Consider the following 14,075-nt stretch of genomic DNA (forward strand, 5'->3'; position numbering starts at 1 on the left):
GACAACAAATTTTCTAGGGGGACTTTTTCCCCACCGCTGTGCCCCTGTAGTGCCGCCACTGCACATTAAAAGAAAATAAGCACTAGATATGATTCGTATCATAGTACATTGAGTTTTAATTCATAATACTACTGGTAATAGTTCAACTGAAATTCTCACTGTGAACATCTCCCTATCCACGATCGAGAGAGGAATTTTAATGATGTGAGGTAGCCAGATATTTGTACATTTCGCAAAATAAAGGAAATTTATATTTCTTTTTAATGGTGAGGCAGCGAAAATGGATGCGGGAGGTGACAAGAAACTAGTATTTTTTTATTTGGCCTTATATGTTGTTAGGGAAAATATGAAAAGAGATCTTTCTTAATTTACTCCATAAATTGTAAGGAATTGTTTTACTGCCGTATAACCTGAATTCCTGGAAAAAGGTCACTAATTCAGACCAACGGGCCTTCGGACCAAAGACCCTTCGGACCAACGGGCCTTCGGACCAAAGACCCTTCGGACCAAAGGTACGCACTCCATCATAGTAGGCCTACGCTCGTCATTAATTAATTAATTCCATTTATTATCTACATAATAACATCGTGTTGTTTTCTAGGATTCTTGAATTAGCAAAAATGTCGAATTTTTCGCGAATATAGGCTTGCATTCATATTTATGCCTAATTATGGCTTTTTTAAAGCGAAGATGAAGTGAAAAATGCATTTAAAATGGTACTTAAACCTGGATAACCAATTTTAGTTTCTATGTGGAGTTGAATAGCTTGGTGGCTATTGCCAATTCGAAACCAGGGTCCTAGGGTTCAATTCCTATCAGTGTTGCAGATTTTTTCTCATGACAAAAAACAACTCTACTTTCTAAACCTATAGGCCTATTGAGATTTAGTTTGTGTAAAGCATCATGTGTGTATATAAAGAGCTCATAATGATTTAAAGAGCATTTTGACGTTTATTTCCATATAGTTTGCTTGCAAACAAAAATATCGTCTAACTTCTAATTCATACCCGCATTTTTATTGTGTCCATCTGTGTCCTTGTATTTCCAACGATTACCTGTGGGGTATATTAAGTAACACGATGAACCTGAACAAGTAAATCCACTAAAAAGAAACAGAAAATATTTTAGCATATTCTTATAGTCTAACTTTTGTTGTGCAAAAAGTGATTAGATTTAATGGTGATAATATCGACTGATCCAGGGTCAGTGGTATCTACCCCTCTCCGGAGTGACTTATAGAATTTATGGCCTACTGGCTCCATAGTCCCTCCGTTCATGTCATCTCCACAAAACGACTAGGCCTACTTCCTTATCCACCTGATGTTGTTTAAGATAGCCACATTATCATTTTTCCGTTTTCTTCTCGGAGCCTATTCCTTTCGGAATGTTCATATCAAATACAACGAAAAAGCAATTGGTTGACTTACATTGACTGACATATTATTTATGAATAGGCCCTATTAACATTCAGTATTTCAGTTGCCTTACACTTAGTTGGATAATCCTATGCTTATATATTTTGTATTATTGATGAACATCGAACTAGTGCTGTAAAGATTATTTTTAAAGTAACTTACGAAGGACACTGCGCTCCAACCATTGCTATTTTCCAAGCGAGGAGCAAATTAAATTTTATCCATAGCCGCATACTGCGTTATGCAAGGCTCGAAGAGAGAGTTCTAAATGTAGTACAGATAAGTCTTCTGTTTACTAGGCTACATGTGAAATCTCAACGTAATGTACACAGTTCAATGCTGTCGTTTACCTATTAATAATTTCATTATACTAGAGGATGCACTGGCTTTTAATCTTCACTATTAGTTTTGAAAAAAATATAAAAAAAAAATTTATAATCAGTAAAAGAAGATTGTGCTAATTACAGACTAAAATACACAAAAATTCTACGGAAATGTACCACTCCGACTGGGCCATAGACCCTAACGTTCAGGTTCATGGATAAAATGTGGTGGTGAACGTTGCATTTACTGTGTCCATGCTTAACTTTAATAGTCATATATGTGTTGATGGTGGGTACTAGGCTACATGAAGTCTCAACGTAATGTACACAGTTCAATGCTGTCGTTTACCTATTAATAATTTCATTATACTAGAGGATGCACTGGCTTTTAATCTTCACTATTAGTTTTGAAAAAAATATAAAAAAAAATTTTATAATCAGTAAAAGAAGATTGTGCTAATTACAGACTAAAATACACAAAAATTCTACGGAAATGTACCACTCCGACTGGGCCATAGACCCTAACGTCCAGGTTCATGGATAAAATGTGGTGGTGAACGTTGCATTTACTGTGTCCATGCTTAACTTTAATAGTCATATTTGTGTTGATGGTGGGTACTGTATGTTCAGGTAGGATAAATGAAGTAAGGCGATTAGTTTATATGCCCTTACTATTGCTGTACATTTCTTTTACAAATTATATATCTGTGACATATTGAAGATACAATAGATCAAAATAGGAAGTTTCTACATAGCTTAGACATTTTATATATGGTGCAACTTATATTTATATACTCTAAGGTCATAAGGTCTGCCTTGCTTTCACAAGTGATCAATTAGGAGGACAGGTGGCTATATAACTACATTGAAAAGTTCAAAGTTGTTGAAACTGAGGCCATGTAAAAAAACTTTGTTAATCGGTCGATAAGCAGGGAGGTTGTGGAAATTATACACTCTAACAAATCCCTGTAAAAACAAACAAATGAAAGACAGAATAATTACACAAAAAACATAGTCCTATCCGAGGTTGAATTGTCGGCGGAAAGACGATATTTTCGTGAGGTTTGGCAAAAAAAAAAAGGTTTTGGTGATTTTTTTTTATGTAAGAGGACGATCAACAACTTATTTTTTACAAGGCCTTATAGTCAAACCACATGAATCTAAGTGACTGTGTAAACAATGCAACCTGTTCAAAACAGCTAAAAATCCAAAATAATAAATATCGACATTAGTCATTATTTTTCCCTCAAGCTGAAATATGGAATTATGTTCACTTCGTGAGACGAAAACTTTGATGATCTATGTGGTTACAGTTTTTTAGACCTGTAGATTTCGAATCCTAGACGTTATTTGACGTAATGGATTATACACTGTGATTTTATGCTTTGAAAGCATAATTATAATATAGAAGCCTCCGCAGAAGACTATCACACGCGATTGCGGTGTACTTTCAAATACCACAAAAACCTAAAATTGCTTTAAAATTGAGACCAAAATAAGAAGCTGAGGTAAATATCAAATGAGGTTTATATTTCAAAAAATCTAGATAAACCATCTACTTGATGCTGTTTAAGATAGCCATATTATTATTTTCCGGTGGTGTTTACTTCCTTGTTTCCCTTCTCGTCACGCAGCTATTCCTTTCAGAATTTTCTGCCATATCAATACAACCATTAGAACAGGGGCGGATTCAGTATAGGACACGGGGCGTGTGCCCCCGCCCCCTTTTTGCCACTGAATTTTTAAAATTTCAATGCAAATCAACGTTATGTGGTACTCATCTACCTAAACTGAAACTGTTGTGCTCCCCTGTTTGAAAAATTCTGGATCCGCCCCTGAGAGAGCTTTCGTTATCTCGTTCGAGAATCAATTCACCGAGAAAATTTCTCTTTTTCGACCAAAATAACTCAGCCAACCACGCACTTAATAAAATGAGGTGCGCGCGGTCTTGCGCGTTCATTGTTACAACCAACCGTTGATTATGGACCCAAACCCGACCTCCACCGGGGCTTCGCCCCTGAACCCCCTCCCCCAGTCAACTGGGGTAGTCACGCATTTCAAATTTCTCAGGTTGATAACTATGATACAATGGAAAAGCAAGTGGTTGATTTACATTCAATACATTATCATATGAATACAGTATTAACGTTCCGCATTTAGTTGCCTTACATTTAGTTGGATACATTTAAGCCAACTAAGCCTATGCTTACCGTATATATTGTTTATTGCTTCATAAACATATGAAACTATAAATACTGTAAAACTGTTTGATGAAAATAACTTACGAAGAACACTGCGCTCCAACTACTATCATTTTCAAAGCGAGGACCACGATACACTTTATCAATTGTTGCATACTGCATACAGGAGGCCCGAAGGGTATTTTATATGTGAAGTGAATGTTGTCGTTCGTCCTACAAATAATAATAATTTCATATAAGCTTCCGCAAAGAGACCGTGGTGCGATTGCGGTGTAGGCTACTTTCAAATAGGCCTACTGTACCACTATTATAAACGTTTAGCAAATTAGTTTCTTTTCATTGAACTTACGTATTATAAGACTTAGTCCAATAGTTTATTTGCTTTTCTCGTTTCGTCCGACTTCCGCTCAACGTAGATCATCTTAAAAAAAAGAAGTTCATTGGCGGGTTCAAGCACGAAAGGCAGCCGGCCCGGGTCCCCCTAAAGTATTGATTTTTTTGAATGGAGACAAAATCTTTCATTCAAATTTAAGTGTAAAATTAGTGCCATTTCAGACCATACATATGTAATAAACGCGAAATTTTGCACCTTAACTTTTATATTATTGTTATCGTCCTCATTATCACCACCATCAATATCAGCATCATCATCGTCATCATCATTGTCTTCATTTTCATATAGTAATAATAAGTGGTATTTGTATATTCATTACTTAATATTATATCAGTACACTTAAGGACTGCCAATTGAAAGAAAGACTGATAATGTTTGACAACATAAAAGAAGGAAGAACATACATTTGTACAATTCAAACAGAAGATCAGGGAATCTGATACAATGAAAAAATGTATAAGTAACCTGCTTTAATGCAAGAATGTTCACAATATGCCTATGTCTATTCAGTCTATTATTTATTAGCCCGTATTAGTTTATGGCCGGCCGTTAATGGATATGAATTTTAAAATATTTATGTTAAAATTACCATAAAAACACTTGGAGATAAAAATAATATATTACAAACGATTTTCAATTGACATTATGCTTATCAAGTCTTTGTGTATAACTTAGGTTGGACTGATAATAAAAGAATCACTTAGTGAACTTTCTTTTGATGTAGCATGCTAAACCAGTTTTCCCCCATTCCAATTTACTACTTATGATTACACCAAGATATGGATGATACTCTGGGTAATGCAATTATTATAAAAAAAAAATAGGTAGGCAAATTTTCTCGAAGCCTTAGACCTACTTGCATTTATGAACATGCGTATATTTACGATAGATTTCATACCTTTGCTCCATAACCATCAATCCAATATACACTGGGTGGGCCACCGACAGGTGGCCACCGACAGACCCGATTATTCATAACATAACATACATAACGACATAATTCTGTAAGAGCATGATACATAACATAAACTCAAATATACTTATCACACATACTGTATTACTAGGCCTATTATTATTACCCTCATTATCATTTGGCATATTATAACTATTAACGGTAATACGGTTATTATCCCTAAACCTTCCGGGGTAAGAAACCAGATAAAAAAACCTTTAGAAAAAATTGTCTGGAAGCCTCTATACATTATAACACAGTGCTGCTAATACAGAATTAAGAACGTATGGATTAATTAATAAGTACGCCCATATACAGCGACAGACTTTCAATATGTATTAATTTTTTTTTTAAATACACTTGACCACTCGCTACGCAGCCTTTTGGTGTGCAAAGACAACCAGCGCTCTTATATACACTGCCTATTCACGCCCTTTACTTCTGCGAAGCGTAGCGATCTTCCGCATTGAGAACTTAATTTTGTTCTAATTCGCATAGCTCAAAAGAACGAAATCACATTTATTATACCAAGAACAGACACTATTTAGATCATTTTGTAAAAAAACCTCATCGTCATGTGTTCTGACAACCCGATAGAGAAGGGCGCAATCAGCATATTGGGGAATACATTGAGATAGAGTCTGACATCAAGTACAAACAAATTATACTACAAAGCCCCCAGGACTGATCATTGGGGAACTCCATAAAAAACTTGAATACGACTGGAAATCTCCCCCTTCTCCACCCTCCCCCTAAACGTAACTGCTTGACTTCAGCACAGATAATTATTAACATAAAATAAAATGTCCACCGCTGAGCGGATAACCAAAAGTTTTTGTTCCTGCTTCTTGTGCAGACCTGGTCCAAATCCTGTCAGGGTTGTATTTGATGTACGGTACCCGTTACTTAATTACGTCGGGTTGTGCTGCACTGTGCCGCAGATCCCCAGGTCCCAGGCCAAATCTCCGATTTCCAAGTTGAGTGAGGACAAATTAAATTAAGTATTTTTATTAGTATCATTATCATTATTATGAAATTAACGATCAGAGGTTTAGTGATCACAATAAAAAACAATCAACAAGATCAAATTTTAGTAGAAATTTAAGTAGGCCTAAGTAGGAAAGAAGTAAGAAAGAGATACACATTGCACCAACTAGGACACAATGATGTTCCCTATTGTTCTATAGTTATAGTATGTTGAAGGCAGAAAAAATGATTTTGGCACCTTTAGATGGCCGGATATGGTACTCTCAGACTAAATTAAAATATAATCTTCTTTTTTCTTCTCCACTATTTTTTTTCATAATTTTGAAAAATTTAGGGAGAGGGAGGCGGGCCCCCTTGAATCCGCCACTGGTACTGTAGAGTTGCAGATTTGAAAGAAGTAAGGTTCTACTACAGTGAACTATAATTATTGTCATTTATCAAAGCGCCATCAAGTTTTGTATTGCGCTGTAGTTTGTCATAAGCATGATCTTCTTCTCCAGGCGACATTGTCACAATTCCACCGCCTACCTCTGTCTCAACATACGAATACATGCCGTCTTTTTCCAGCATATTATCTGAAGCATTCAGCTTGCCATATTCGTTGTCTAAACGAACTTGTGTTCCATTCAACATATCATAGACGCCACCATGATCTTGTTGACCCGTACTTGACTCTTTGTATGGTACGTCGTATACATCACCTGAATTGTCTCGGTCTGAATGCATGTCTGCAGCATTAAGGGCATTATAGGCTTCACCTTCATCTTGCAGACAATGTGAATTTGCGTTAACATATAATGCAGCGTCTAAAGCGTCATCAGACTCCTTTCGATGCTGTTCTGACACTGCTTGCATGTCATCAACATCAAATGTATCATAGGTTTCGTGTAAATATGGCTTTGTTTCATCTTTACGTCCTTTTGACTTCTTATTTGGTACGGCATACACACCACCACTTAATCCGTTTTGTACCGCGGTCCCCGAATCCATGACATTTAACATATCATATTCTTGATCTTGCGCACTATTTGTTGTCGCTGCGTCTTTTGTATGTGGCACAGCATATGCATCATTGAAAACTACGGTTTGTGAATGTATGTCTTTTGCATCAAGTATGTTGTATGCTTCGCTCCGATCTTGATGGTCCTCTGCTGTCGAGTATTTGTGGACGACACCACCTTCTGAGTATGAGACGGTGGCTAAGATTGAAAATAATAAAACATGTTAGATAAACTTAAGCCTATATAAATGTAATATGCAATATATAGGCCTATAGCCTATAAAGCGTCTATATGACGATGTTGTGTTGTCACAGACTCGTTCAGATAGTATAAGAGACTTGATAAAAATTAAAGCTCATTATTTACCAAAGTTGAGGGCAAAGATTTGTAAAAGGAAGTAACAAGTCTATATTACAATAGTATAGTATAGCGCCACCACTAATGTGAGTTTGAAAGTATCGCGAGACAGTATTCTGAAAAAATTTGCAGTAGGCCTGCTGTTTTATTGTAAGTCATCACTTTTGACAGTAATCTCCTGTTTCTATTTCTGGTGAAAACTAATGGAAAGGCTTGAATGAAAACGTCACTCCTGTCAATCCATAATTATGGACTTTTCCGAAGTGTCAATTAAATTTAACAATTGACCAATCAGAACGGGTTCAGGAAATGCACGTGTTTGCGTACGTTTACGGCGTTGTTTTGGGGGATTTTTGCAATAATATCCAATTGTTTATTATTGACGTACAGAAGTTACGATTGTGTTCAAGACGTGAAATCGAGCGATTCTGAGTACCCATATGACATACGTAACGATTTTAAAAATATTTTGCTTGTGTACATACCTCCATCTTTATCGATCGGTAGGCCTGTTGTCGGTAGATGCTGATTCGGACCAAGGGAATTTCTAAAAAAGTAAACACACATACAGAACTGAAAAGTTAAATTAGAAATTAATAAATTCACTCTATTACATCGAAGTATAATTTTCTGACCTGTAGTAAGTAGGCCTATATTAATATAATAATGAAAATGATAATATTAATATTAAATGATGATATTATTATGATAATTAATAACAATAGTAATAATAGTTTATTAATAAGACATATGCCTATGAATTACATTAACAATATTGGAAAACTATATTAATATTATTAATAAATAGTAATAATAACGAGATGATAATATGACAATAATAGTAATATGATTATAGTAATATTATGATTATAATAACATGATTACAATTTTAATTATAAATGAAATATTAATAATACATTATATCAACAAATAGCTAGCGGTAATAATAATAATTCTGTAATAATAATTAATAACACTCTAATACCTTGATCTTTTTTTCTGTGTGCGTCGAAAAAACAAGCACACTAATAGAATGATTGCGATTGTGATCACGACAATTGACGTAATAATAGCAACCATCGACAAATTAGGACCAGTTTCTATGACAGATTGGTTTCCTTTTGATGGATGTATGAATACAATCGAAGTGTATTTTTCTGTTGCTTTTTTTGTAACGAATGACCGGTTGACTGTGGGCCACATACTCCTTGTCTGTTGTACCTTCGTTGTTTGCATCACTTCGGTGGTTACTGGTATTGGACATATTTCTGTATTAAACTCTATAAAATGGTTTAATTAACACAGTATTACTTTTGTTATACTTGGGGGGTTTTATGGGGTTTAAAAATTTTTTTTTTATCGGAAATACATCATTTACAATAACCATACACAAAAACAGATAATGTTAACCTTTAAAATCTAAGAGATGTAGGCCTAAATTTGTTAAGCGGTCTTGATAATATATAGGCCTAACACTGGTACCTACTGCCCAAAAGTTAGTTATTTCGTTTGAGCAAAAAGGGAGGTATCTGATCGAATACATCGACAGCAGGAAGTAAAATAGAAAGGAGGTAATGCTACGAATTCATTGAGATTGTTAGGTACCTAACAGTTAAAAGGGTTAATAATAAAGCAGTTAAGAACAGAGAGGTGATTACTATTTGTATACACTTGTTTGTATCGATATTTGAGTTATGTAAGTTTGTCGTTTAACAACCAGAAACATTGCAACAGCAGGTTACCCTACCCGAACGAATTTATAGTATAAAATTAATGAATGATTAAAAAAAAATTCTGTGATAAACCTATCTAATTTTCGATAAATCAATAGAAGATGGCCCCACAATTATAACCTAATCATGTAGGCCTACTTACCTGCAGACTCACAAACGACAGTGTCCACCAAATGAATTGTAGAACAATCGGTGCTTTTTATTTCCCAGCGATTAACAACTCTGTTCTTTATTTCAATTGCTGCGCACATATTACTTATAGAGCTACTACTATCCCGTGGGAGGTTTTGAATATGAACACTGAATGTACTGTCTGCCCAGAACGATAAAATATGGATAACATTTTTTACCAACTGATTGTATTCCTTGGTGCTGTTTATTACAGCTATACCACCGCCTGTTAGTTCGCATTCACGTTGAGCATTAATACACGAACTTCTATCCATGTCTTTTTTTATAAATTTGTAGCAGTTCGGTGATTCATATACATCACTTTCTGTATAAATATTAAAATAAACATTAGAATAATAATTAATGATGTAAATTAACTTATAAGTATAGGCCTATCCTGATCCCTTTATATAATAGGTCTATCTTCGTCTTCTAGGATTTAAAAGTAACCTGTATTGAGAAATATCTATTTTCTTTGACCTATCTTTAATGAGTCTCAAAATGGTCTCAAATTGTAAGTGTAAATGCACAAAAGGTATACTAGTTCTTGTATTAGTTCTTCTTGGGAATATAAGGTGCCTCTGTAAATTCAATATACTTATTCGTAAATATATGCGTACGTTATTGTACACAAAATTATATAAAAGCATTTTAAAACTATATATAGCCAATGAAAATATAAACGTATATCTAAAATTTGCTTTCATTAAAACTAGACGTGAAACTGCGGTGTGGTACAGTATATTATATGCTCGCATTACAATCTTATTTCGTTGTTTTTCTCTTACAAAATCAACTTCATTGTATAAGCCCCTTGATGCTTATAACGCCGTCCTGACGTTCATCCGTTTTATAATTGGCGAGTAACTCGTTCTCGACTAAAAATTAAATAAAGAGCCTATAGGTCTAAATTTTAGACTAAATTTTTCCTTTTAATTTAATTTGTGTTAAAGAAAAATATATTCATAATTAATACCCGCGACATGAACTTCTTTGCCTGGATCTTGATATTTCCAACCATCACCATCGGGGTATATCAGGTAACACGATGGACCTGAACAATTAAACCACCTGAAAAAACATAACAAAATAGACCTATATTTTAGTATAATTAAGCTTTGTTGTAAGAGTTTTTTTGTGTCTTTTGCCCTTTGAGAGAGCAGGTAGACACTAAGTTATGATCTGGCATTCGAGCTTGTAAGAGTAAATCTGGTTGAAATTTTAAGAGTAAATCCGGTATGGTATGGAGGAATGATGTGGTGAGTCATGAGCTAAAGATAAGAATGAAAAGCAAGGACTACGAAATGATGCCATGCTAGATAAGACCTGGCCCAATTACAATATGTTATCAATTGAATTGAATTGACAATCAATCAATCAATCAATCAATCGATCGATCAATCAATCAATTTATTTTTTAGGAATAACAACCTAGGATTGGTGGTGCATCCATGTTTACAGTTTTTACACAAAAAAAACAACAAAACTAGGCATACAAAACAAAATTTTGAAAAAAAAATGTCTAATGCAAAACAATACAAAGAAACTTAAACCAGCACAATAGAGAATTTAGGGAATTCCTAAATCAAACAGGCCAATAAAATTCATAAAGCTGCAGATCAAACAAAAGAAACAAAATGAAAAATGATAAGTGAATGAAAAATACGGACCAAATGTCAATGTTTGTTTTTTAAGATTAATTTAATATTGGAGATTAGTCCGGGGGCCTAATTACAGACCTTGGCCTCCTTGGTTCTCGGCACTAGTTGTACAGTAATTAATTAATAAGTGAATAAGTAAAACAGTGTCATCATCATGTCTATTACTAAAGAGTTGCTGATAAACGATTTTGTGAAGGGGAAATTTGTATCAGTATTAACGATTTTTAACAACACAGAAAACTCCTAGATAAGACCTGTTCTACAAAGTTCACTAAAAAGGGTCTCTACAGTAGCTAAAAAAATCATGTAAATCAGTAAACACACGCTCCCGCTGGGAGCATTTTTTAATAATTGGTGGTATACGGTAGAACTGAATATGGATATCCGATCCCCACGTCTCTGTTTTGATCCAGAGGTGACGGAACTAGGGGGTGCTGCGTTATGTGTGACCGGAAATGGTCTGCAGTTAGTTGGTTGTTACCATGCGCCAGTAATATTGGAGTACAGCAACATGAAACTATTTATGTAATGCATGAATAAACCTCGGGGTTTGTCGGGTAGTGAAATGATTATTGTACATTTTAAATGCTCTCGTTAGTACTCCATGCATAAGTGTAAGCTAAATTACGGTGATTAATTAGCGAAGATTTGGGAGACAATTATTATTTCGAAGTTCCCTCTTTTTCCGCGGTACTCATTTTCACAAAGGAAACGCAGCTGGTTAGCTAACAATATGCAAATATTACATGAATACCTGGGAAGGAAGGTGTAATATCACGTTCTGTTGCCAGCATTCGTATGTAAACAACAATAACAATAACAATAACAATATGAAAATGTTACATGAAAACCTGGGAAGGATGGCACATCATAAGTTCTGTTGCCTAGCCTACTGATGTACTACCGGTATGTAGCGGGGGACTGTGAGGCTATTTATTACTGAGACTAGGCCTAAGTAGACAGTGCAATTATATGTGATATAAAGTACACTTTCGAAAGAAATAAATTAAAATTTAAAAAAAATAAATTAAATAAGAATAATTTAGTTGCTGACGTACCTTGTTTAAGTATTAAATGCTAACAATGCGGCTCTTGTAGCCCTAGCTAGACAAGGCATCCATGTGCAATGCAGTGGTGTTTATCCATGAAAAAAGAACGCCGTAAAAGTTTGCCTTACTTGGAAAAGGTGACGTAATCTTATGACGTATGCATGTTAACTATAGGCCTATTGTGAGTGTGACGTCACCAAAAAAAATAAATATTTTCTATTATAACAAAAATATTAATAACTACAAGGTTTGTGGGCGTAAATTCCATAATACGAATTAAGGGTAGCACCATCTCATTGCCATACAAATTTCAGCTCCCACTGACGTCTCAGTCGAGAAATACGGGTAGCTGATTTTTTTTCTCGGAAATCTGACTACAAAACCAAATCCAAATTTAACGTTCCACTTCTGAGTTTGAGTAAAAGTTGTGATCCCAGCCCCGAAACCTTGACTCAGAAATACCGGGATGGTGTCCGGCGGGGTGATGGTTTCTACCATTTTTATCTATTTAAGTAATTGTACAGTATTTGCCCTACCTTGTAATCCCGGGCACGAAACCTTGACTCAGAAATACCAGGTTGGTGTCCGACGGGGGATAGTTTTTACCATATTGTAGTTAAGTTATGTAGTTAAGCTTAACCTTAAGCAGTAATTCCTGGTCCCGAAACCTTGACTCAGAAGTACCGGGTTGGTGTCCGGCGGGGGATAGTTTTCCACCAAAGTTATTACTTTTGTTTATTTTATTGTACGGTGCTGGTTACATTTTGTTAGTTGTTATTGTACAGTGTTTTTGCAGGAACATAGTGTAAAACAGCGGTAAGATCTCGCCTGTATATGTCATCCTGCCTAAAGATGTTTTAAATTTTAAAAAATAAAAAAAATAAGTAGGCCTATGTTACCTGCTTTTTGATTATAAACAAAATTATTATTATTGGCTCATGTTCTTCTTTATTTAAAACGTAATTTGACTTTTAATTAAGGTCTTTCTAAAATTATAGTTAAAGACGTAGCAGTATTCAAAGTTATGCTTTACAAATATTATGTTATATATAGGGCAATACTTGGAGCATTTGGCCGACTGGGCTTCACAGATGATTACTTAAAGTGATACTCCTGGGAGGATTTATAGGGGGCGATGGTCGTCGACATCCGGATCTCCACCACCTCCCTTAAGGTTAGAGTGTATTTTTAGCTGCCAAAAAAAGTGTACAGATGTTGGTTAAATAGTCGGCAGCTTTTTTTTCTTCTTTAGGGGTTGGGGTCAGTTATGAGAATAATTTTCAGGCTAACATTATTGTTGGCTTTTAAGTCTCTCAAAAGATGGGATGGTTAAAAGACAGAAGACTTCTATTTAAACTTATGATATTATAGGAGTTTCCTTCTTTCTGCATCCCCCTCCTGCAAATATTCGGACTCGCCCCAATACCTCACAGCTTCACGAAAGGCCGCCCTTTTTTATGACGACGACGCCACCGCCGCCACCGCTAATAATAATAATAATAATAATAATAATAATAACAATAATAATAACAACAACAAGAACAGCAGCAGAAGCAGCAGTAGCAGCAACAACAACAATAATTTATTTGGATCTACACTTTTTCATCAGTGGCACACCTTTTTAATGGAGGATGCGTTCATAACAATCAATGAAAAGCAAAGTAAACAGATAATACTTAAACTAAAATTAAAACAAAGTTCAAATCAAAAGAATAGTAAACATAGTAGGGTATATGTTTAGACCGGTAAAATTATATCCGTTCAAGCAAGTCATCGTAAACAGAATAACTATTAATACTATTGTCTATGAATTGATTTTATTTCTTAAAGG

At 35.0% G+C, this 14,075-nt stretch overlaps 1 protein-coding gene across 1 annotated transcript in view; it reads right to left on the minus strand.

The window, feature by feature from the left end:
- Positions 1 to 5,594: 5,594 nt before the first annotated feature.
- LOC117117346 overlaps positions 5,595 to 14,075 on the minus strand; it is a 29,185-nt gene continuing 20,704 nt past the window's right edge. Inside the window, exons 5-9 of the mRNA XM_033261620.1 lie at positions 10,511 to 10,605; positions 9,506 to 9,859; positions 8,616 to 8,910; positions 8,116 to 8,177; positions 5,595 to 7,471 (exon numbers count right to left, since the gene is read on the minus strand). Of these exons, the coding sequence (XP_033117511.1) occupies positions 6,681 to 7,471; positions 8,116 to 8,177; positions 8,616 to 8,910; positions 9,506 to 9,859; positions 10,511 to 10,605 (1,597 nt within the window). The 3' untranslated portion in view covers positions 5,595 to 6,680. The remainder of the gene's footprint in view (positions 7,472 to 8,115; positions 8,178 to 8,615; positions 8,911 to 9,505; positions 9,860 to 10,510; positions 10,606 to 14,075) is intronic.

This window comes from Anneissia japonica, unplaced genomic scaffold, assembly GCF_011630105.1.
Source record: "Anneissia japonica isolate Jap-2015-1 unplaced genomic scaffold, ASM1163010v1 scaffold287725_len345208_cov150, whole genome shotgun sequence".
NCBI classification, from domain to species: Eukaryota; Metazoa; Echinodermata; class Crinoidea; order Comatulida; family Comatulidae; genus Anneissia; species Anneissia japonica.